Genomic DNA, 25,010 nt, shown 5'->3' on the forward strand with positions numbered 1-25,010 from the left:
TCTTAGAATTAGTGCTGACTTTACTTACAGTACAGTAAAACCTATTTAATTTGGATTTCACGGAACTAAAAAAAAAAAAATGTCCGAATTAACTGAATGTTGAATTATCGAGGGTATTAAGAAAACAATAATGCTTACTACGTCAACGCGCTTTTATTTACTGAATGAATCAGCAAATCTTGTTTCTATTTTCCACAAGAGCAGTGCGGAAGTAGCCATTCTCATCTCGTGACGGATTAGCGCTCTCAGCAGTGAAGGCCTCGCGACTTCCTTCACAGCGTGGCCGCGGCACGTCTTCATCCGAGACGCGCTTTTTACTACGGCGCGCACATGCTGATCATTTATTCGCCAGTGAGCTGGTCCCCAACAAATCGTCCGTCCATCTTGATATAGCCGGTGCTCTTCATCTTCGACAGCTTTGCACTGAGTCAAAGCGAGACTAGTGCTTGCCACAGCTCTTGCGGACGAAACTGCGGCCGCTATCGACGCGATCATGGACGGTGACCTTGCGGTTTTGAAAGCAGGCGGCCAACGCATGCACCAAGTCAACTACTGTTTGCTGCAACACGTGCAGACGAAACAGCGGTCGCTATAAATGCGATCATGGATGGCGACTATGAAGTTGTTAAGGCATGCAGCTAACGCGCTTACCGAGTCACAACGAAACTACTGTTTGCTGCAACCGCTGCGGACGAAATTGTGGTGACTATCGACGCGATCATGGATGGCGACTACGAAGTTATGAAGGCATGCAGCTAGCCGCTAAAGCGGAGTTGCATGTGGCGATAAACCCAAGAATAAAAGCTTTAAGGGCACAATTAGGCACGAAGCATTCAGGCATTGCTGTCAGTCACTTATCGCGTACGATTGCCGCGGAGGACCATGGCGATGCGGACTCCGCTGCTTCATTTCGGTTGGATGCTAGCGCCGTTTTTGCTCATTTGCATCGTACATTTGCGGTGCTCCGCGTATTCAAAAAAAATTTTTAAAACATTTTTTATTCCTCCGACGTAAACGTCCGTGCACACACTATTGAACCTACTCTATCTACAAATGGGAGAAATGCGCATGGTGCTAAATTACGGCCTCCGAGGTTCAAGTGCAAAAGCTTAGGCGCACTGCCCGTTTTCGGAGGCTGGGTGGCTACAAGCTGCTGGCGATTTATTGCGCAGTTCGTACGTTTCTATTACGCACTGTGATGTGCTTTTTAACACTCGGGCATGGGTAATCGAGGTTCTTTGGATCGAGCGCACCTCGTGTTCTCCGTCTTAGCCACTTGGCGAGCGTGGAACCAGGGAAAATGTATCAGTGACTTGTGGAACCTCGAGGAGGGGCCTGCGGAACCCCTGGGTTCCGCGGAAGCCACTTTGAGAACCCATGCCTTAGATGAAATGACTTTGGTTGCTGCTAGGATCTAAATGAAAGGCTTCTTAAGATGTATTATGTTGAAGTTTCAGCTGAAGCTTGTCCTTCCTCAGGAATTTCCTTATTTTGTCTTGAGAGAAGCCGGACTTCAGCTTAAACATTGACATAATAACTGTTATCATCATTTTAATAAGCATATCTACTTTTCACATATACAGTGAACCCTCATGAACTCGTACTCTGATATCTTGAAGTAGCAGTTAAGTCGAAATTTTTTCGTGCTGCGATGTGTGTTTCACCTTGTGTTTTTCACTTCTTGAAACATTTTTTCACTAGACTGGATATCTCAAAATTTTAACTGCGAAAATACCAGGGAAGAGTCACTACTCTACCCAAAGGGTTTCTATGCATTGTGTGTAGCTGCAATATCACCGAAAAGTAAAAACAGGCTTCTGTTGCCAACCCAACTTTCTATCAATGGCGTCAACTCATCACATGCCTTGTAGTTGCACCAGGTTGCACAGTCTCTTGCAGGAGAGGCTCTGACATCAGTATGTTCGACCAGTCATTGTGGTGTGTCAGTGAAATCGGTGCCCCTAGCAACCGTTGCAATATGCCCCGTAAACTGGGAAATGACACTACTTTGGCCAAACTTTTCACAATGCATGGAGATTGTTGGGTTCTCTTTTGCATAGTGAGACGATTTTTTTAGTGCATTCTACTATACTCCAACTTGGCGTGCATTGGTTTTCTAGCAACAGAACATCGTGGCTTACGGTGCTTTTCACCCGGCAGCAAGCAACTGTACTATGCCGAGCTCGCTAGCCTAGCCAGATGCTGCTACCATAACGTCCTGCTTCCTACTTATTATTTCCCCCTTTCTATCGATTGCGCAGGCTTGCTCGCTGTCACTCTTAACTGTGGCTCTTGCGTAAGAGTGGTGAGCTGGGTGTCTAGCCTTTTTTTCCCCCTTTTCATTAGACAGTTTGAACAGAGCGCTGCTTATGCTCCGCTCTGCTCAGATTTCACGCTCTGAGATACTGCAGGGAACTGCGTAGATTTCGCATTTGGTAAGCACGTCTTGCCGAGACGAGAGCGACGCGCTATCAACTTGGCTGCAAAACGACGAAGAGGCCAAGCAGACATGCTGTCACGCTCCGCTCAGTCGGCTTTGTAGCGGAGCTAGGGATGCGGTCTTCGTTCTGCTGCTGGTAGGAGCGTTATGCGCAAGTGCAATAGCGTTCCCGCTAAGCGGTTGTTTGGCATTTGCTAGCATATGCCGGTCTGAGCGGAGAGGACAGCAAGCGCTCTGCTAAAACACTCTATTTAGGACACTGTCAGTGACGCACCTACTAAGATTACAGGGTAATAATCGTGACCTTGAGCAAGATGATTAGTGCTCTTGAGCAGGTGTAATGAGACCATACGCTGCACCCAAACAAGGTGGGGATACGAGCCCATGGTGTGTTATCAATTTCAGTGAGGTTGCTGCTTGTAAGAGTACTCGCTTCATGCTCGCATGGCGTGAATAGTCGCATCATTCATGCGCATCTGCTAAAGGTGTGACAGTTGCGCTCTTCTGCAGTTTAGTTTTGGTTTTTAAGTGAGATAATACAATCGATTATGCTGCAGAAATTAGCAGTGTAAGTTTTTTGCATGTCGTGAACCAGTTCTGAATGTCTTGGATGTGGGCTTCAAATGTTGTATTAGGATGAACTGTTCGGCTTTTTCAATGCCAGGCATGCTGTCTTGGTGCAGTGCCAGGAACGGTTGCCTGTAGACTCCTACTTGTGTAGTACAGAGCCATAGAAGTCCTGCCAAAGTTATTGTATCCCCGAAAGTGATTGACCAAGAATGCTGCTCTCAGTATACCAAGCTTTTATCAAGAAGTTAGCGGAGATTGGCATCATTCAAAACTTGTGATGCGCAGCCAGTAGGCATGGTTTTGCGATTTCGCTTATCTTGATAAATCCGCATATCGAAGTTCTTCCTTTTCCTCCGACTTCGAGTTAACAGGATTTTACACACATGCACGCACGCACGCGCTAATACATATTATTAATCTGGCTGATGTGTTAACCTATTCTATGTAAAACGGGCATCATGTGGAACAGAACTGCAACCTTGGTCAGACGCCATCTAAAGAATTAGTCAAGTGACTTTGAACTTGTCCCTTATGGAATTTTGTATAAGGATGCTGTTGCTGTTGGAGAAAATGAGTGCTACGTTAAATGTTTAAATGAGAGTTCTGTTTTCTGTGTCATCTGTGTAATTTGGATTGTAAACTAGACAAAATAACCTGGATGCTGCCTTTGCACTTTCACCATTGCATTGGCATAGTTCAGGTGTTCTCAAGCATTTTGGTCCCAGGGAACCCTGCTAAGCTATGTCAAGTGCCAAGGAACACCCACCCCCCAATACAGATGCTAGGCGTAGTACGCAACACGTTTGGGACCAACGGTGGTAGTGGACAGGCTTTTTTAATGCAACCCACATGGTGCAATCGCCATGAGCTAAGACAAGACAGCATGCAATCAAGGCATGACGAGACAGAATGAAAGTTTTCAGTACAGTCGAACCCATTTATAAAAATATTCAAGTGCCACAAAAATTCCATTGTTATAATCAATAATTGTTATAACCGGGTTGCATGAAAAAAAAAAAATCAAAATAAAGGGATGGCATGGCTGTTGTGAGAAAACTATAATGGCAGGGAGGCCCCCTTCCAACCACCTTCCTCCATCCGGCTGCTGATTCTGTTGACTCGTTGAACTGTTCAACTGTGCTTACCCCCACATTCTCATCGTGTATAACAAGCCGCAGCTGTCGGCGTTCAAGAATGGCACTGCTATAACTGCAAAGCAGGCTCACGGGCGGCAAGTGACATGCGAGCTCCGCAGGGGCATCGCTTTGATGGCCTCAAAAGGGGCTTTTAAAAATGGGAGAAGGTTGACGCAGCAGCCCCTCAGCAATTGAGAAGTCCAAAGAAACGCTGCGGAGAGTTGTCATAAGCATCTCGCCATGTAGTTCTCACTGGCTTGCACGAGACCCTTTGTCCTCAGCTTTGCTTGCTTTACGTGAAGCTTGACCTTCTCCGGGATGCCTTCTCCAAGGCATCCCGGTGCTCCACGTAGTGCAGCGGAAGGTCCCTCACGAAAACGAAGCCCCGGAGGGACTGAATAATCTGCAGGGCCTCCTGTGAGGACAATGTTGAGGCAGCCTGCCTTACCGCATTATCGCTGCTGTCGTCGCTATCCGAAGCAAGCACGTTCGCGACGATCGCTTTATTGGTTAGACGCACTTGGTTTCCAAATCTATAGCAGCGCGCTTTCTTTTCACCGGCAACATCGTGCATTAATGCCGATGATCAGCGGGCGGATTAGCCGTCTTTCGTTTCGGCGGCGAGTCAAACGAGGCCGAGAAACCACGTAGCCAGGAATGACTTCGACGCAATAATCAAAGGCGAGCCCGAGCGCCTTAAACCGTTCGCAGAACTGCACGGCATGAGGGGCCAGCCGGCCAGTGCGCAATCTCGGAGCAGCGCCCGCAGTGCGCAGCACTATCAGGCTGTTAGAGCAGTTGGCGAGTTCCATTTGTGTTTCGGAGGGTGGTGCGGCGTAGAGCTATGAGCACAGCCTATTTGTTTTCGGAGCGGTGGAAGGGCGACGAGAGAGAGGTGCGCGGGGCTGGTGATGCGGAGAGGGCTGGAAAACAGCGCGGCGGTGTGCGGCGGCTCGAGTTTCTTTTTTTTCTTTTCAAGGATTTTGCATTCCATGGTACCTTTTGGCACGGACACCCAGTGGCCAGACTTCATTGCTATAACCAAAATGTGGCCTCGGGGCATTGTAGTAAGCGGGTTATTTCATAATAGAAAACATACAAAAGTTGAAGGTACAGCAGCTTCTCATTGTTAAAACCGGTATCATCGTAAGTGGGTTTGACTGTGCATATCGTACGGGGAGACTTATAACCTTAAATTTTCATCATAAGAGGTTTTAAATTAGTGCCTGCTATGCTTTTAGTACTGTAAAACCTCGTTAATTCGAATTTCACGGGACCGAAAATAATGTCCGAATTAACAGTATGTCCAATTATCGAGGGTACAAACAAATACTGACTACGTCAACACTCTTTTATTCTTTTATTTACCGAATGAATTTGCAAATCCTGTTTCTATTTTGCACTAAAGCAGCATGGAAGCTACAATTCTTGTCATCTCGTGACTGATTAGCGCTCGCAGCGGTGAAGGCCTTGCGACTTCCTTCGCAGTGCCGCCGCTGTGCGCGTATTCATCTCAGGCACGCTTTCCACTACCGCGTGCACATCCCGATTATTTTTTTGCCAGTGAGCTGGTCGCCAACAAATTGTCCGCCCATCGCTTTGTAGATGGTGCTCTTCATCCTCGGTGTCTTTGCACTGAGTCAAAGCGAAGCTACTGTTTGCCGAAACTGCTACGGACGAAACTGCGGTCGCTATTGACGGTGATCTGAAGGCGGGCGGCCGATGCACACGCCAAGACAAAATGAAACTGCCGTCTGCTGCAGCAACTGCTGACAAAACCACGGTCGCTATCGACGTGAGCATAGATGGCGACTACGCAATCTTGAAAGCACTCGGCCGATGCGCGCACCAAGTCGAAACGAAACAACTGTTAGCCGCAACCGCTGCGGAAGAAACCGTGGTGGCTGTTGACGCGATCATGGACGGCGACTATGCAGTTATGAAGGCATGTGGCTCGTCGCCAATGCAGTGTGATGCATGGTGATAAATGCAAAATAAAGGCTTTAAAGGCACAATTAGGCATGAAGCCTTCCGGCGTTGCTGTCATTCACGTATCACTTACGATTTCTGCTGATGATTATGGCGATGCGGACACCGCCGCTCCATTTCAGTTGGATGCTAACGCCATTCTTGCTCTTTTGCGTTGCACATTTGCGGTGCTCGCCGAGCTACCGTACTAGAACCAAATATGTTGGTTCTAGTACGGTAGCTCTAGAACCAAATACTAGAACCGTACTAGAACCAAATGTGTGGCACCTTTCTACAAACGGGAGAAATGTGCATGAGGGTAAGTTATGGCCTCTGAGATTTAAGTGCAAAGGCTTAGGTGCGCTGCCCGTTTTCTTAGCGACTTGGCGAGCGCAAAATCAGCGAATATTTATCCGTGGCTCGCGGAACCCTACGGTGACCCCTGTGGAACTCCTGCATTCTGCGCTTTGAGAACCCATGGCATAGTTCATTCTCATGTGCATTTTAGGGCTGCAACATGTTTTGTGGCTAGTTGTGTAGTGATGCCACATCAGATTTTCAAATATACATATGTAAAGGATGTTCCAGTTGATTTAGTTTTTTTTAATGCGGTAACAATTAAATGAACACTTCAGGCGAATTTCTGGCATCATTGTTGCCGTTGTTGTAATGTTTCATATAATGCCAAAGTGTGGCAAGATTGTGGCCATACGCCGCATATGCTATAGGTGCAAGTGAAAGTGTGTGAGGGTGAGCCGAGAAGGATGGTGGCTTGATCTTGTGCGTGCAAGGGAGGAAGACGGGGAGGAAGTACGCCATCTTCCATTGCGCTCAAAGCAGGAGAGAGGGAGGAGGGGGGGCTCTGACCGCGGCTGTGTATGGCGCAACTGCGTGGGTCCTATTTTGAAAGTAATCTGCGGTGGGTATAAAGTCTAGGCGCGTCGAGGGCTGATGGCTTTGTGTGCGCGGTGTTCTTGCCGCTTAGTTCGCATTGAAGTACGAGGTAGCACGAAGGGCGAATTGCTTGATGCTGCTGCCGCTCTTCCTCACGCGCCAGCCCCCGCAGGGGCGTTGCGTCAGCAGGCGTTTGGCGAGTTGCGACACCACGTACCTGAGCACACGAGGGTTGGACCCTCCCGCATTTAACCGTACGTGGCTTAGCCGTGTCCAGAGAAAAGAGGATCCTGGGGGTTGAGCCGAAGCCGTCTGTTAGGACCTTCATGGCCCCTCGGCGGAGGCAACACATTTCTTTGGCCTCCACTTCACGTAGACGGCGCCCCGGACTGACCCACCTGGGGGAAATTGGTAGTTGCCTTTTCCTGTTCTTCTCTTCAATCTTCGTCTTTCTCTCTCACTTTCAATCTATCCTGTCTTCTATTCACTTCCTTTTACTTCCAATTTCCCAGGCAGCATGGGTTAACCTTGTGTGGGTAGCCAACCTTGGGTATAGTATATTTGGTTATAGTAGTGGCGTACAGCTGGCGTTTTGCAGGACCTGGCTTTTCCAGGTCCTGCAGCGTCCCCTCGTTGGGCTCCATGGTCGGTGCCTGGTGCTGCTGCCGAAGCATTCACCTTACTTATGGCCGTTTTATTCCCCCGACTCCCTGATTGCCCTCAGAAAAGAGGGCGCACCGAAAATGTCTTCCAGTTTTTTCGACGCCAAATACAAAACTTCCTTCGATTCCACGTCATTCACTCTGAAAAGCCAGACAAAACAATACGAACAATTTCACCTTTCCTTGTCTCAAAGTCCTTGACTGACATTTTTGGACCAGGCTATAAAGCATCCAGGATGGCAAGTGGGGATCTCCTCTTGGAGTTCTGCGAGCTGAAACGATGAGAAACTGCCCAATCTAGTGTGTAACCCCACACCACACTATGAATACCACCCGTGGCGTTGTCTCAGATGATGATCTGTTGCAGCTGACTGAGGCTGAACTCCTAGAGGGTTTCAGTGATCAGAATGTCACCAATGTTAAGCGAATTAAGATGAGGCGTGACGGTAAAGGAATCCAGACTAAGCACCTGATACTTGCTTTCAACTCAACTGTTCTGCCCGAGTCCATCGAGGCCGGGTACATCAAACTTCGTGTTAGGCCATGCATGCCAAATCCCCTAAGATGTTTCAAATGCCAGCGATTCGGCCACAGTTCGCAGAACTGTCGAGGCTGCCAAACTTGTGCGAAATGCAGTGCCCACGAACACACTTCTGAATCTTGTGAAAACTCTCTCCACTGTGTAAACTGTGATGGGGAACATGCCGCATACTCGCGGTCCTGCCCACCCTGGAAAAAAGAAAATGAAATTGTCACAATTAAAGTTAAACAAAACATTTCGTTTAAAGAGGCATGAAGGCAGGTGTCCTACCTGCCAAAAACCAGTTTTGCTGATACGCCGCGTAAGGGGGCAGCGCCACAACGGCTTCCGGTGGCTGTCCGGTCCACACACAGTGAGCCGGCGGTGACGCCATCCGCCCCCTCGGCGGCTGCAGCTAGCGCTGCTTCACCATCTCACAAGAAGGGGGCATCGACCTCTGGGTTAGTGGCCTCAAGGGTCTCGTCCCTCGAGACGAGGCCTTCACGTCAAACCAACCGCTCGCATGAGCGCGTGCCCAGCGCCTCGCAAGAAGCGATGGACACAACAACTGGCCAGACGGCGCCACACTGAATATACGCTTGTCCGTATTGAGGCGAATATAAGGGATGCCTTCATACAGTTTTTTCTCTGTATTTCTTGACTTAGAGAAAGCGTATGACACCACATGGCACTTTGGTATTATCCGAGACCTCTCCGCTATGGGTGTCTGCGGCAATATGTTGAGTACTATCGAAAGCTACCTTTCTAACCGTACCTTTTGTTTAAGGGTGGGCCAGGCCTTGTCGAGGTCTTTCACCCAGGAAACCGGTGTCCCGCAAGGGGGTGTGCTTAGCTGTACACTGTTTATTGTCAAACCGCAAGGGGGTGTGCTTAGCTGTACACTGTTTATTGTCAAAATGAACTTTCTATGGACGGCTATCCCACGAAAAATGTTCTACTCTGTATATGTAGATGATGTGCAGATTCGTTTTAAATCGTGCAACTTTGCTGTCTGCCAACGACATGTCCAGCATGGCTTAAATAAAGTGGCTAAATGGGCTGATGAAAATGGTTTTAGGTTGAGCCCACAGAAAAGTACATGCATCCTTTTCACAAATAAGAGAGGAATAGTACCAGATCCTGCTATTGAGCTCTTTGGTAGTACATTACCTGTAATCACTGAACACAAGTTCCTTGGCATTGTGTTGGACTTGAAACTCACATTCCGCACATCAAATACATGAGGGCTAAATGCCTGAAAACTATGAACTTGTTGAAGCTTCTATCGCGTACAACATGGGGCAGTGACAGGAAATGTATTTTGAACTTGTATAGATGCCTTGTCGGCTCACGACTGGACTACGGTGCTATAGTGTATCAGTCTGGCTGCACCCAATGCTTTAAAAATGTTGGATCCCGTTCACCATTTAGGAATCCGACTCGCGACCGGGGCCTTCAGGACAAGTCCTGTAGAAAGCCTTTATGTGTAAGCAAACGTGTGGTCGCTTCACCTTCAGAGGTCTTATGCCAATTTTACATATTTCTTGAAAACAAATTCAAACAGTACACATCCTACCTATTCTACCATAAACGATACCACATGTGCCATACTATTTCATAATCGACCTAGAGCGAAGCCGCCCTTCTCACTACGTGTGAGAAACCTTAGTGAAGAAATGGGTATTTCATTACTTGAACATAACCTAATGACTCCAGAGAAACTGCTACCACCCTGGCAGTGGCTGCTGGTAGAATGTGACACATTGTTTGTCGAAATCACAAAACACGTGCCACATGCACACATTCAAATACACTTTTTAGAATTAAAGTCGAAGTACTCTTGCCCTGAATTTTACGTGGATGCGTCAAAGTTGCATGCTGGCGTGTCTTATGCGGCACTCGGTCCGTCCTTCTCTGAATCCGATGTACTCCACCTCCAAACAAGCATCTTTACTGCAGAAGCCTATGCAGTACTATCCGTGGTGAAACACATAGAGAGAATTAAACTCCAAAAGGCTGTAATTTTTACCTACTCTTTAAGCGTTGTTAAAGCGTTAATGATGCCGCAAAAACATAAAAACCCTGTAATTATCAACCTCTGTTCGCTGATCTGCTCTGTTTATACATCTAAACAACAAGTCATAATATGCTGGGTGCCTGGGCATAGAGGCATCGAGGGTAATGTTCTTGCCGACCAAATGGCCACGTCAATAACATCGCACACTATCAATCCTACAGCTGCTGTCCCTGTAACAGATTTGAAACCTTTCTTTCGTAAGAAACTGCGAAACCACCGGCAACGCTTGCGGGATGTGGAAACAAATAATAAGCTTCACTTGATTAAACTACGGTTAGGTTTCTGGTCTTCTGCATCGAAAACACGGCGAATAGATGTTCTATTCTGTCGTCTCAGAATAGGACACACATATGGCACCCACAGTTTTTTTGCTGACCGGTGATGAACCACCAACCTGTTGTAGATGCGGTGAGAGGCTGACTGTCCTCCACGTCCTTCTGGAATGTCGGAAAGCCGAAACAGAGAGAAAGAAATATTTTCCTCTAGCACATGGGTTCTCAAAGTGGGTTCCGCGGAACCTACGGGTTCCGCAGGCCCCTGCTCGGGGTTCCGCGAGCCACTGATAAATTTTCCCTGGTCCCGCTCCCGACAAGTGTCTAAAACGGCGAACACGAGGTGCGCTTGATCCAAAGAACCTCCATTACCCATGCCCGAGTGTCAAAAAGCACATCACAGTGCGTAACGGCAACGCGCGAACTGCGCAATAAATACGCAAGCAGCTTGTAGCCACCTAACCTCTGAGAACGGGCAGCGCGCCTAAGCTTTCGCACTTGAATCTCGGAGGCCGTAACTTACCACCATGCGCCTTTCTCCTACTTGTAGATACGGTAGGTGCCGATAGCGTGCGCACTGACCTATACGTTGAAGGGTTAAAAAAAAAAAAAAAAAAAAACCCACGCGGAGCACCGTAAATGCGCGCCGCAGAAGAGCAAGAACGGCGTAGCGTCCAACCGAAACGAAGCGGCGCAGTCCGCATCGCCGTGGTCCTCAGCGGCAATCGTACGCGGCACGTGACTGACAGCAACGCCGAAGCGCTTCGTGCCTAAGGGCGCGTTCACATTGAGACATTCGGCGTCTGGAGCGGCGCGGAATCCAGTTCGGCGGCGGCGAGATCCGCCGGAATAGCCCGTTCCGCGCCGATCGCTCCTGGACCGATTTTTGCGGCAGCTGCCGCCGGATTGCCTCACCGCGGGCCAATCGGAGCGCGAGTCAGAAATTCGAAAGATGGCGGCCAAGTCCGACGCGCTTGCCATGTCGCAGTCTTCAAGGCTCGTCGCGACATCGGAAATGCTCATCGAATAGGTGCGTAACCACCCCATCGTTTTCGACAAGCACCACGTGAAGCAGAATGTGACCTGACAAAGGGCACGTTCACACTGGGGAATTCGGCGTCTACAGCGAACGGATTTCTCCTGTCGCCGAAATTCGCGGCGTTCATACTGCTTGCCTACCGCGCCGCCGGAACGTCGGCCAGACGCTTTGTGGCGTCGCAGACCCTACCCCGCAGCAGCATGGAGCTTTGACAGGCGTTTCACTCTGCTGCATCTAGTTTTCATACTCGGTGATGCAAACAGTGATTTTGTCAACAAAATGTAGTCAACGAAATGGAGAAAGCGTGACAGAAACGAAGCGAACGACGCAACAAAGACGGAGCGTCGAGCAGACGACAGCTACTCAGCCCGCGCTCGCCTCAGCCTATGGGCGCTTGCCAAGGCGTTCGCTGAACCCACTCCGCCTTTCTATACACCCTATAGAAACTACGCACTTATCTCCTCTCGTGTCGAGTTGGCATGTTTTTATTTTGCGGCTCTTCACCCCTTCTTGCAACGACGATGATGCTAAGCCTGCTGGCATACACCTTGCTGGCGATGCACGACGCGTAGAAGCAGTCGCCAAAACAACGACGCCAGCGGTGGCGGGGGGTTCGTCCTGCAAGACCGCGAGAAGCTGGGTCACGCCACTTTGTCAGGTCACATTCTGCTTCACGTGGTGCTTGTCGAAAACGATGGGGTGGTTACGCACCTATTCGATGAGCATTTCCGATGTCGCGACGAGCCTTGAAGACTGCGACATGGCGAGCGCGTCGGACTTGGCCGCGATCTTTCGAATTTCTGACTCGCGCTCCGATTGGCCCGCGGTGAGGCAATCCGGCGGCAGCTGCCGCAAAAATCGGTCCAGGAGCGATCGGCGCGGAACGGGCTATTCCGGCGGATCTCGCCGCCGCCGAACTGGATTCCGCGCCGCTCCAGACGCCGAATGTCTCAATGTGAACGCGCCCAAAGTGGCGTGACCCAGCTTCTCGCGGTCTTGCAGGACGAACCCCCCGCCACCGCTGGCGTCGTTGTTTTGGCGACTGCTTCTACGCGTCGTGCATCGCCAGCAAGGTGTATGCCAGCAGGCTTAGCATCATCGTCGTTGCAAGAAGGGGTGAAGAGCCGCAAAATAAAAACATGCCAACTCGACACGAGAGGAGATAAGTGCGTAGTTTCTATAGGGTGTATAGAAAGGCGGAGTGGGTTCAGCGAACGCCTTGGCAAGCGCCCATAGGCTGAGGCGAGCGCGGGCTGAGTAGCTGTCGTCTGCTCGACGCTCCGTCTTTGTTGCGTCGTTCGCTTCGTTTCTGTCACGCTTTCTCCATTTCGTTGACTACATTTTGTTGACAAAATCACTGTTTGCATCACTGAGTATGAAAACTAGATGCAGCAGAGTGAAACGCCTGTCAAAGCTCCATGCTGCTGCGGGGTAGGGTCTGCGACGCCACAAAGCGTCTGGCCGACGTTCCGGCGGCGCGGTAGGCAAGCAGTATGAACGCCGCGAATTTCGGCGACAGGAGAAATCCGTTCGCTGTAGACGCCGAATTCCCCAGTGTGAACGTGCCCTAATTGTGCCTTTAAAGCCTTTATTCTTGCGTTTATCGCCGCGCGTAACACCGCGTTGGCGGCTAGCCGCGTGCCTCCGTAAGTGCGTAGTCGCTATCTCTGATCGCGTCGATAACCACCGCAGTTTCGTCCGCAGCGGTTGCGGCAAATAGTAGTTTCATTTTCACTCGATGCGCGCGTCGGCTGCGTGCCTTCACAACTGCGTAGTCGCCTCCCAAGGCAGCGTCGATAGCGACCGCAGTTTCGTCCGCACTTCTTGCAGCGAAAGGTAGTTTCGTCTTGACTTGGTGCGTGTGTCAGCCGCCTGCCTTCTGAACCGCAACATCGCCGTCCATGATCGCGTCGATAGCGGCCGCGGTTTCGTCGACAGCGGTTGCGGCAAGCAGTAGTTTCGCTTTTACTCAGTGCAAAGCTGTCAAAGATAAAAAGCACCGACTACATCGCGATGGACGGACAATTTGTTGGCGATCAGCTGAGTGGCGAAAAAATAATCGGGATGTGCGCCCGTTGGTGCAAAGCGCGTCTCAGATGAAAACGCGCGCCGCGAAGGATGTCGCGAGGCCTTCGCCGCTGCTAGCGCTAATCAGTCATGAGATGATGAGAATTTCAGCTTCCGCACTGGTCTTGTGCTAAATAGAAACAAGATTTCACGATTCATTTAGTAAATAAAAAGAGTGTTGACGTAGTGCAGCATTTGTTTGTTTTCTTGATACCCTCGATAATTCGGTTAAATCAAGGGGGGGGGTTCCTTGGCACTTTATGGAGCTTAGCAGGGTTCCCTGGGATGAACGTACCTGAGAACCCCTGCTCTAGCATACCACTATCATGTCCCTCTATATCCCATTATGTTTCTTGGTGAAGAACCGCTGTTTAACACCAAAGCAGTCCTCGGTTTCTTGAAAGAAGTTGTTTTACATGTTATTAGCCCAATACATTCGTAGCGCATTCTCTCTTCAGAGGATGCCACTGTGATAGTAGTTCTGTATAGCACCTGCCTCCAGGCCCTTGTGTTTCAAGGGCTCTGTTCAGGTAGTAGTGCTTCTTGCCAATTTTTATATGTTACATATTTTGTATATCATATAATTCTTTAGCAATGCATTTTTTATGTCCATAGTACACGTCACTAGTCATTGCCATTATCTTGCTACATGTTGATTTTACGCACTTTACAGCGACTATTTTAGGCCCCTTTACAGCCACGTCACATCTACTTCTCAGAATTCAGCACTTCACTGCGAACTAACAAACACTGGCATGGCGCTCCTTGGTCATATCTGGCCCTTGCGCCACTAAACCACGCACATTCATTCATTAGATGTATATCTTACGTATTTTACAGCAACTAATTTTAGGCCCCTTTACAGCCATGTCTCATGTACTTCTCAGAATTCATCACTCCACTATGAACTCACTAACACTAGCATGGTGCTCTTTGGCCATACCTGGCCCTTGCGCCAGTTAACAACATACATTTATTCATTCGTTTCCTCACGCCAACATTCTGATAGTGTTTGTCCGCGGTCATTGAGCGAGGTGAATTCATGTTTGCCTGTGCACGCGTGACTCCATGCATGCTAATTTAGTTAAGTACGCAAATGTTTACAAGTTTATACGGCCGATGAAACTACTATCCCTACTTCGGATAGCTCTCCAAGGATAGATGTGTTAGAAGGCACTTTGAGTCTATACACGGGCTTCTTCAAAGCCGGAAAAACACTTTTATGTAGCACACATTGAGCAACAGAAAGCTGTATCGGCAGCTTTTCATGTTGCTCTACAATTTTCTCATTGACACTTTTCATCTAATTATAATAATTGAGAAATTGATTAATTTGGACTAATTATCTAATTAGATGGAATGCAAAAAATAATCTGAATATCTCCGAGCGACGGCAAACGACATTACCTTGGTTCTGTCCAGCTACGTGGCATTTGCATATTTTTAAATCTTGTGCATGATAATTGGGATACCTTGTATATATATGTGTGTGTGTGTGCTAATATTGTTTTCTGTCCACAATTTAGTGGCTGCATAAAATTCTATCCTATGGCTTGCTCCCTACTGTTAATCTTTGTGTCTGATTGGAGAGTGCTGTTTAATACTAGTGTTAATAATGCCCGTAAAAGGGGTGTGTAGTAGTACCACATATCAAGGACCCAGAGCATTGCTCAATCTGCATTTAATTTTGCTCATGCTCACTGCTGGGTCCTAGTTGCATGTTAATAACCTGTATTGATGTTTAACAGTGCTGTGTCATCTTCTCCCCTTTTTTTCCCAGCATTTCAGGTGTGCCGCCAGCCTGCATTGGACTGTTTTTCCAGCAAGAAAGTGTGGCTGGTCTCTTAGTTGTGGACACTGACACAAAAGCATTAATAAATAAGGTGCTTAGTTGTACATAGCAACACATTCCCCATTTGCCTGTCACTCCAGCAGGGATGTTCTGTGACTTAATTCGGTTATTTAGGCCCATGGGCATTATAGTTGAAATGTAAACAATGGTTGTTCAACCAAGCGCTGTTGTTATGTAAGCAGTGGTGGTTCAACCAAGCACTGTTGTTCTGAAGTAGAAAAACTAATAAAAGAAAGGAATAAACATTCTTGTTGTGTAGAACTGGAGCCGTTCAAAGAGGGGGGGAAAATGCTTTGAAGGGCAGCCCATCTTTGAGCTCACCATTGAACTTTCTTTAGTGAAATGTATGATCGTAATGCATTGCAGCAAACCTTGTAGATTTGTGCCTGACATTTGGGTGGAAGAGTCTTTTGCAGTGACTGGTAGTAGTATTACTGCTATTACTGCTTCTAGTCAGGCTGTCATTGTAATTTGGTGGACCGATTGTTTGCAGTTCGTATTGTTTTCTCATTGACATTTGGCATTCAGCTTAAGATCAAGGGAGGACTAGGTGTATTGCTGTGCTATAAGTTTAAAGTAAATGGAAAATTAGACATCCACCCAATCGTAGCAATTGCTACAAAGGAAACCCATACGGGTTCTTCGAAAGAAAAGCCTCGCAGTTGAAGAAAAATTCGTCCTGGTCCAGGACCACCGCCTTTCCGGGGCAGCCGCTCTACCATCTGAGCTAACCAGGCGGCTAGCAGATGGCAGGACGAACTCCAATTTATCGACAACTCGAAGCAAAGGCAAGTGTTTGACAAAGGCAAAGGCAAGGGCAGCAAGGCAAGTTCAGCGGAAACCTGCTAGGTGGAGAGAAGTAATTAAATGGAAAATGAGACATCCACCCAATCGTAGCAATTGCTACAAAGTTGATTAATCCTAATTTAAGTTTAAATCCTAATTAAGTTTAAATGTATGTTGATCAGATGCACGCAGCTAAATCAGATGAGGTGGCCTAGCATATTCCAATAGAAAGCGAATAAGTGTTTGGCTATATGAGGCAATGTGTTCAGTGGTGCAGTGAGCAAAACTGGACAAATTTACTGCATCAAATCTGGACAGGGGCTGATGGCAGTGCCATTAGGTAGCACCGAAGGCAGAACATGCATGGTAGATATTGGTTATCTCATTTCCACCATGGCAACTGGCATACCACTGTCTGGGCTGTTGCGTGGCTTAGTGCAGCCTGCAGCTGTTTAATAAAAAGAGTTTAATCGGAGTTACCATCTGTATGCTTGAAAATATTGCAATATCCCTGTGAATACTGAGGGAAGGCAACTATGTTGGAAAAAGTTATGCAGAAGTCGCATGTTTTTGCAAAGGATTGCTGGGACTAGCGGGCCAGAGAGCGTCTTGGTAACCGTGCCAAAGTTGCCTCGCCCAGTTGTTCAGGGCAAGTGCATGTGGGCTTTATTGACAACCATTGTGCAGCTGTCGATGTGTTTGTGGCCTCATGTTGAGCTGATAAAGCATTGTCACCATGCAGCAGTACATGATAGGCAAACTTTCGCTTTGTTGCAGTGTCATTATATGCCTCACATGCATGCTCAGCACTGGAATTGCAAGCCTAAGACTTAAGCCTGAATGTCGTGGATCCTTCATATTTGGCTTTAGACGTTGGATGTCAGAGCCTCTCTTAATGTTGATTTCTTTCCTACATGACTGTGAAGAAGACAGTTGCACAGAGCACAGGTGTGCCTCTCTCTTGATCTCATTACTGATAAGGCATGGATATAGTCTGGCATAATGCTAGTGCTGTTACGCTACACTGGTGCAAAGTGAACGCCTCTACAGTCTAGCATCACCGCGCAGCGAGCATGACCGGTGGCGTTTATGGTGCTTTGGCGTGGCCAGCGCGGGAATAGAGCATGTCCTTTCAAGCTGGGGCCGCTAGACCACAGTGCATTGTGCACTATCTTGACTGGCCGACAGCTTGCTGGCCTACATTTTGGGTGCACTGAAGAGATAGCGCTGAGTTTGCGCCTATGCCAGATGAGAAAACGGATGCTAGCCTCGCTGTTGCAGGCCACGTTCAATGTGCCGAAGTAAACAGAGTGCAAATTTTCGGTGATCCTGGCACCCGTGGCGTAACATGTCTGACTTCGCCGGCTGCTGCCAGGCACGCTGGAAACACTGGACTGTCGTATTTACTCGCACAATGAATTCACTCGTGTAATCAACGCACCTTCTACTTTTCCAATCAAGAAGTGTGTTTTTTCTTTTCCTTGCATAATGAATGCACCCTGAACTTGCTGCCGTGAAGTAGGAGAGGCACGGTAGGATTCAGCGTCTGATGTGGCATCCGGCAGGTACGATTGTATTGGACGCCGTATCGGAATTTGAATCGTACCGTGTGTCTCCTATTTTTATTTCGATAGCAATTATATGGACACTTCAGGGGAATTTTTGCATCAGTGCCAACGATCGCGCATCAATCTCCTGCGTTCAAAGAAGGAAACTGCGAGGAGGAAACGTGCCGTATTCTGTCACGCGCATACTGCTGGGGGAAGGGGAGGGAGGGGGGGCGAGGCAACAACTGCACATTGCGCGGCCATGTGCGCCTTATCTTAAAAGCGGTCTGCGTCGGGGGCTGAGTCTAGGTGTGACAGCGGCTTATACCTTTGTGCGTGCTCCGTTCTTGCCGCTCGGTTTGCATTATCAGCGATACACAGCATGAAGGTCACTTCGCTCGCTGTTGCTGCCCCATTTGATCACGCCATCGTTTTGACAGGGAGTGTCCGTGGTCATTGAGTGTGATGTGTTCACGATTGCCTGTGTGGGCTGACACTGGACTGGAAAAACTTTATTTAGGTCCTGCAGGATGCGCTGACGCCATGCTTGTTAATTTACATAGCGAATGTTTGCAAGTATATACGGCCGATAAAACTATTATCCTTACTTCGTGTCTACGAATTTGCTATTGCAATCGATGGTTCGCCTTTCGGGTGAAACCGACTATTTTAGAGGGGGCCGCAGAAAAAAAGAAATCGCTCAAAATTTTACCCCGCATAATGAACGCACCTCTCAACTTTGTACATATTTTTCGGGGAAAAAAGTGCGTTCATTAGGCGAGTAAATACGGTATATCTTCGCCTTTAAAACATTTCCTACAGCTACTGCTTCTCGCTCATAGCTATGCATGCATTTATGCTTGTCTGGAATCTATTGCATGCTTATTGCGGTATTCATAATAACCTGTTATAGGTGGCTTGAGTTGCCATAATACCGTATTTTCTCGCATATAACCCGCACCAAAAATTGAAAAAAATGACTTAAAAAGTGGGGGTGCGGGTTATCTGCGAATATTCGCGAAGGGAGGGGGTGGGGGTTGGCTTCACGGCAGCGCGCGGCCTGCCGTGCAGAGTCCGCATTGTCCACATGCCTATTGACATCGACGTGTGTTAAGCCAATAAGAGGCCAACACAGGTTATAACCAGAAACACATCCATAGTCTGGTTAGATGCTTTTCGCACGGTTTTGCAACGAGTCAGGTGCAGTTTCTTGTACGCCCAGTTTGCACAGTTGGTCAGCCTTGTTTAGGCATCATGAGTGTGTTTCGGCGGCAGTCTTACATAGTGCTTCAAAAAATGTGCCATAAGGAACAGCTTAGATGGTTCCGAAGACGACTACGTCTTCGAGAGCGGCGATGAAGCCTTGGATGGCAGCAGTGAATCGGACAGCACTGTCAACGTTGTGGCGGTCGTTTTGAATTAAATGTGTTTTGAAAACGAAATGATGACTACGCGTAGTTGAACTTCCTAGTCCTCATTTTTTCGTATAAGTGTGCATGTTATATGTGAGGTTATTTTTTTCTTTTTCGTGGAGTTCAAAGTTAGGGGTGCGGGTTTTACGCAAGGGCGGGTTATATGCACGAAAATACGATAATCTTTTAAAACAGTTGTAGCTGTATGCCAAGAGGGATTGAATGGGGAGCACTACAAAACGTGTTATATATTGTGGAAACGGCCGAGGACCAGCCAGCCAAAGATGGGCTTCAGCATGATCCAAGTGGCAAGCATTCGGCAATGCAGTGGTGTCCAGAAAAAATGTTTTCAAGGGGTTGATGTATCGCTCCAGCCAATAATGTCAATTGTGAACATGTTGGTGCCTTGTCTGATCACATGGTAAGGGCCACTGTAGAAATGCTGCAATGTGTTTCGCACTAGATCTCAACACACAAATACGTGAGTTGAGGTTATCAAGTAGGGCTTCATCATGTAGGGCTGCAAATGAATGAACATGCATTGCTGTGCATTAGATAAAGGGCTGTGGAGGCAACGGCAGATGCTGGGCAATGAAACAAGATAGTCTGCAGGATCAAGGCATGGCGATGTCGGAGTCCTCTCCTGGCAAACCAAAAACCAGTTCTGCCAGTGTTCACTTAGGTCCCACTTCAACCAAGCCTGGAAGCTAAGCAGGACGATTGGCAGAGAAGTCCTCCAGTGGGTGACATCGGGTTGAGCCTTGATTAATGTCCTCGAAGAATGATAAAATCGTTCCACCATGCCATTGATGGGATGGTATGCCGTTGTGCCAAGAAGTACCATGATTATCAAAAGTGGACTTGAACTGCTGGCCATGGTTGGTCGTGACAGTTGTTGGGGCACCACACTTAGACACCCTGGTGCCAACAAATGCATGGACGATGGGCTCAACCCTGGGAACACGAAGGCCCATTGGCTGAAACAGTTATGCAGATGAGCAAGAATGTGCTGGCATATGATGAAGCCCATGGTCCCAGAATATCTGTGCACTTTGTAAACTGCTCTGATGGTGGAATGAAAGAGCCAAAAGGTGATGCTGTGTGGTGGTTGACTGTGGAATGCTGACAGGGGAGGCAATGAGTCCTGGCATGGATGCCCTTGTTGGTCCTGGGCCAGTTGAAATGCTGGGTCAAGAAGTGCCATGTAGCACGAATATCAAGGTAGGAAAGGTTGTGGAGTGAGTTTGAAAAGAGTCGACAAAACGTAGAGAGGCTAGCCACGGCCTCCTCGACGAGGTTTTGCAGATTACAGGAGCAGCACAGGGTGAAAGTGCGAGGTTAGGGAGGTGAATTGGGGGAGGTAGGCTGGAGAGTTCTAAAGTTCCGTAATCTCCATGTCTTGACATTGAGTGGCAGAGAGTAACAAGAAGTCAATGTTACCAGGACTTGCAGCACAGGCAACTGACAATCTTATGCGAGAAAATGCATCTGGAGCTGTGTTAGCAGGTGGTCCCAACATGCCTTATGTCTGCAGTTAACTGCAACGTAGGACAGATGACCACTTTCACGGAGCAAGAACTTGGCGCTGGCTTACTGGATGGCAGACGTCGGAGTCTTATGATCCACGAAGATGTGAAAATTGTGACTTTCAAGTGAATGTACTTGGAAGTGCTGAAAAGCCAAATACATGGCCAGCAGCTTGCAGCCAAAATTACTGTAGTGGCTCTGCAGGTGACAGCTTGCGAGAAAAAAAAAAATTGGGCGGTTGCCAACCATTTCCTAAACTACTACAGAACTGCCACCACAATGGCATCATCCAACACATCTGACATCAAAGAGAGGGGAATGTTGGATCTTGGGTGTGAGAGCATGGCCGTTTCAAAGAGTTGAATCTTGATCACTTCAAAAGAGTTCGGAGACTATGGCAAGGGCGATGAGTTGGTTTTGTTTCTCTTAATCATGTTGGTCAGCGGGCGAAGGATGGCTTTTGGAATAAAGTGCAGGTAGGTATTTGCGAATCCAAGCATTTCCTGCGACTTGTGGATAGACGGTGGTTGCGGAAAATGTTTGATCATGGTTAAGTTTGTGTCGGCATAGCATTGTTCCTAATGCTCAAAAGCTGTGACATTGCATTCACATGGACAAATGCCCGTCAAGCTCTGCCAATCATCACGCAGTACAGAGATTTGGTATCAGCATGACCTTGAAATAGGAAGTGTGACTATTTTTGTAAAATTGGATCTTGGTGACCATGGTACCAGCACAGTGGTTTCATTCTCTGCAGCTATATGGTGCCGAGTGATCTTATTTCTCTCAACATTTGGTTCTGCCAGAGGCACTGCTTGCTTGTCTAAAAAAAGTTAGCCCATTGCCCTGATGTTATTAAGTGCATAGGAACATACATGGGAAGTGCCGGGTATTTTAGAAATTTGAATTCTCTTTGGTCCTTCGAAACTTGAATCTTTGATGGGAGTACAGCTGTGAAATATTTGGCTTGGATGTTGTTTACAGCATTATTTAGCAGCTAGACAAGTATATTTGCCATATTGAGTGTTACTGGGCACATTTGAACTTCTTGAAAATCATTTACACATGTATCACATTTGCTTTTCAGTTGCAATCATCACATTTTACATTGCTGCTTACATACAATTTTATTCACTTGGGGAACTGAACTTGTAACTTACTGGGTAGATTTGTAATAACCACACTAATATAGTAACCATACTGCAAGCCTGGGCAGAAAAATGAAATATTTTTAGATTTTACCACTTATGAAGTGCCCCTGACTGGACTTGCAGTCGGAAGATTATTATTTGGTTTGCACACTAAAACAATTGCAGAGAAGAGATCTAGGTGGCAACTGCCACCAGGAGGGGCGCAACGCCTGCCGGCTATAGAGTCGCTAGAAAAAAATTCACCGACGATTATGATACTCCCTAATGCGAAATTTGAGCGCAACTCTACACGTGTTTTCGTTTCGCGATATATTAGCTGGCGCGACGGTCTGTCTCGTGCAGCACGTTGCAAAGGGAGCGAAGTGTGGCGCGACTGCCTCGCTAATCGGGAGATCGCGAGATGCAGCGCGTGGGTGACGCGTGGGCGCGATCACAACAGCCGCCGCTGACGGACCTCCCAGACGCGTGCTACTCTGGCGCCATCTCGTAGCCATCGTCGCCGCATAGCCTGTCTTGCACGGTACTACGCGTTTCTTTTCACGCTTTCGCCATACCCTCTGCTTTCCGCCTTATGGCTCTGCTGAACCCTCCACCGTTTTCCTCCTCGTGCTGTCTTCGCTATCGTCGTGTTTTATTTCCCGCGCTTTCATCCCCGCTGCGCTCGTCCGCTTGGTTACGCCGACGCTTGCCGCAGGAGCTGCGCTCTAAAACTAGTTTCAGAGTATCGCATCCCTTTTCCCCGCGCCGTCTGCCCTCGCATTGTCTCGCTCCGATCACGTAGTTTGTCGCCGACATTGGGCTTCCAAGCGCCGGCTGGCAGACGGTGCAGTGGACGCGTATGCCGTGTTCGTTTGTTGGTGAGCTTACTCCCACTGCTTAGAACTCGTTGTTTTCATGCCCGGCGGCTGGGCATGCGGCTACTGTAACTGAAGACGAAGAAAAGCCGACCCCCCCCCCCCCCCCTCTTTTTTTTTTTTGCTCTCCATCGTGGTAGGGAGTTGGGGGTAAGGTATGCCTTGTGGCTCCATTGAATTGTGCATATTAACTTCGTCTCCATCTCGAAACACCCACGCGTGAAACTTTTTTGTTGCCGTTTCCGGCCTACACACACACACACACACACACACACGCACACGCACACACACACACACACACACACACACACACACGGTCCCTAGATAAAAAAAAAGTTTCCGAGGGAACGAACACTCATTGTTCTCTGCGCCGTCTTCCTCACTGTCGCGCTTACTCTCTCTATTCTCCTTATTAGCAAGCTCCACCGCTGCTGAGGTGGCTGGCGTCTATGTGGCCGCGGACCTGCTGGCGGAGGATCCCCCGGATTCTCCGGTTATGATCCTCTGCGACTCGCGAACGGCGTTCCTGGCTCTTCGTCGACAGGAGACCGCTGGCCTTGGCGTTGCCCTGCTAGCGGAAAAGCTCCGCGCCCTTGTTTCAAGTAGCTTGAAGCTGTCGCTGCAGTGGCTCCCCTCACACGTTGGCGTCCAGGGCAACGAGGAGGCTGACGCCCTGGCAAAGGCAGTACACCATGCCACTGTACCAGTCAGCACCGCTGTAACTGCCTTCGACTATGCAAGGCACATGTTGCAGCGGCGCCTCACGGCGCTCCACCAGGATCGGCGCGTCGCCAGCTGTCGCCCTCCCCGTCCACTTCCTGATCGCGGCCTCACAACGCAGGAGCGGTCTCTCCTGCTGCGCCTCAGGATCGGCTGCTCCTGGACGGCTTCCCGGAGGTACAGCAAAGGCCTGGCTTCATCTCCGGCCTGCTCAGCGTGCGGAGAGGAGGAAACAATCGACCATCTACTTTGTTTCTGCCCCACCTTCGATTGGCGCTGAGCCGTGCTCCCTCAAGGGCTGCAGAAGATAGCGCCAACATTTCCCTTTCCACACGAACCACTACCACCCCGCCTTCGACAAAGAAAGGGCTTCTCTCTGCGCGTCATTCCGACGCCTGGGACTCCCCACGATCTCAGCATCGCAGCTGCTCCTTTCCGGCCGGCACCACGGCTCCGCCTTCAGGCACCTTCTCACGTTCCTGGAGGACACGAGGCTGTCGTGTAAATTGTGAATGCGCCGCCTGGCTACTGCTGACAGTCAAGAGCTGTGTAATCGCCTCGACCTTCTCTCTCCTTTCTCTTTCTTCTTTATATCCTCCACCCCTTCCCCAAGGCGCTGAGCCTAAAGGGCTGTAGGAAATAGCTCCTCTTCATCTTCACAACCACAATCTCTCTCTCACTCGCGTCTGTGACGGGGGCATGATGCATTGCTTGCATGCGATGTTTTAAATGGCTAGAGGGGATATTTAGTATATCGAAGAAATCAAAACTAGTGCGCATGCGCCAATGAGGTCTGATTTTTGCCTGAAGGAAAGACGTAGTCACAGCCAAGACACATAGGATGGCGTTTTTAGAGTGTACCACGACAGCGACAGCTGCCTTGGCCAATGAGGAAGGGGTACACATCAAAATATTTTCGTCTGCGTTTTGTGGCCTGCTGCCGACTCTTGTAGCATCCGAACGGTTCGCAGCGGCCGTCGTGGCACAACACCACGCAAATGTGGCGTACGAGTAGACATGCGAATTCACCTTGCGCAAACACCTGCGTTCTCATACCTTGCAGCCTTGGCTTTGCTAAACGCCGCTTATGAGACAGAGTATAGTTCACTCATGGCAACTTTATTTCTCTTTTTAAAGCGAAGCTTTATATGGCTAGGCGAAACGAAAAAGCGTCTGTGCGTCGCCCGTGCGCAGAAAACTATAATCATCAGCATTGGCTCGAGTGTCGCCGTCTTCCGCAGTTGGCTCGTTGGCGCCCTTCAGGTGGCGCTGGTGCAGGTGCTCGGCACGCGCTCTTGCCACTGCTCCCGCGTTCGTCGTCGTCGACTTCCACAGCTGGCTCCGTTGGCGCTCATCATTCCAGCGTAGAATTTCACTTCTCGGCTGTCGTCGTAATGGGGGGAGAGAGAGTGAGAATAAACATCTTTATTATGTAAATGCAGCTTTGGAGAGGCGTCCTCATTCCAGAATGCCTTGAGCTAGGGCCGCGTCCTGCAGGACGCGGCCCTAGCCATGG

General features: G+C 48.7%; 2 protein-coding genes across 2 annotated transcripts in view; both read left to right on the plus strand.

The window, feature by feature from the left end:
• The window catches only part of LOC119436238 (mitochondrial import inner membrane translocase subunit Tim23-like), a 48,191-nt gene extending 32,635 nt beyond the window's left edge, over positions 1-15,556 (plus strand). Inside the window, exon 8 of the mRNA XM_037703031.1 lies at positions 15,426-15,556. The gene's annotated coding sequence lies outside the window, so the exon portion shown is untranslated. The remainder of the gene's footprint in view (positions 1-15,425) is intronic.
• Positions 15,557-21,048: 5,492 nt separating this feature from the next.
• Positions 21,049-23,774, plus strand: LOC119465187 (uncharacterized). Its single transcript, XM_037726016.1, has 2 exons — positions 21,049-21,103; positions 23,191-23,774. Exons 1-2 carry the CDS (start codon positions 21,049-21,051, stop codon positions 23,772-23,774), a joined length of 639 nt encoding a protein of 212 aa, XP_037581944.1.
• Positions 23,775-25,010: the final 1,236 nt, after the last annotated feature.

This window comes from Dermacentor silvarum, chromosome 1, assembly GCF_013339745.2.
Source record: "Dermacentor silvarum isolate Dsil-2018 chromosome 1, BIME_Dsil_1.4, whole genome shotgun sequence".
NCBI classification, from domain to species: domain Eukaryota; kingdom Metazoa; phylum Arthropoda; class Arachnida; order Ixodida; family Ixodidae; genus Dermacentor; species Dermacentor silvarum.

Coding starts and splice junctions, on each gene's coding strand:
- LOC119465187 (XM_037726016.1), top strand. CDS start 21,049: ATGGCATCATCCAACACATCTGACATCAAAGAGAGGGGAATGTTGGAT. Junction 21,104..23,190: donor GGGAATGTTGGATCTTGGGT/GTGAGAGCATGG, acceptor TCTCCTTATTAG/CAAGCTCCACCGCTGCTGAG.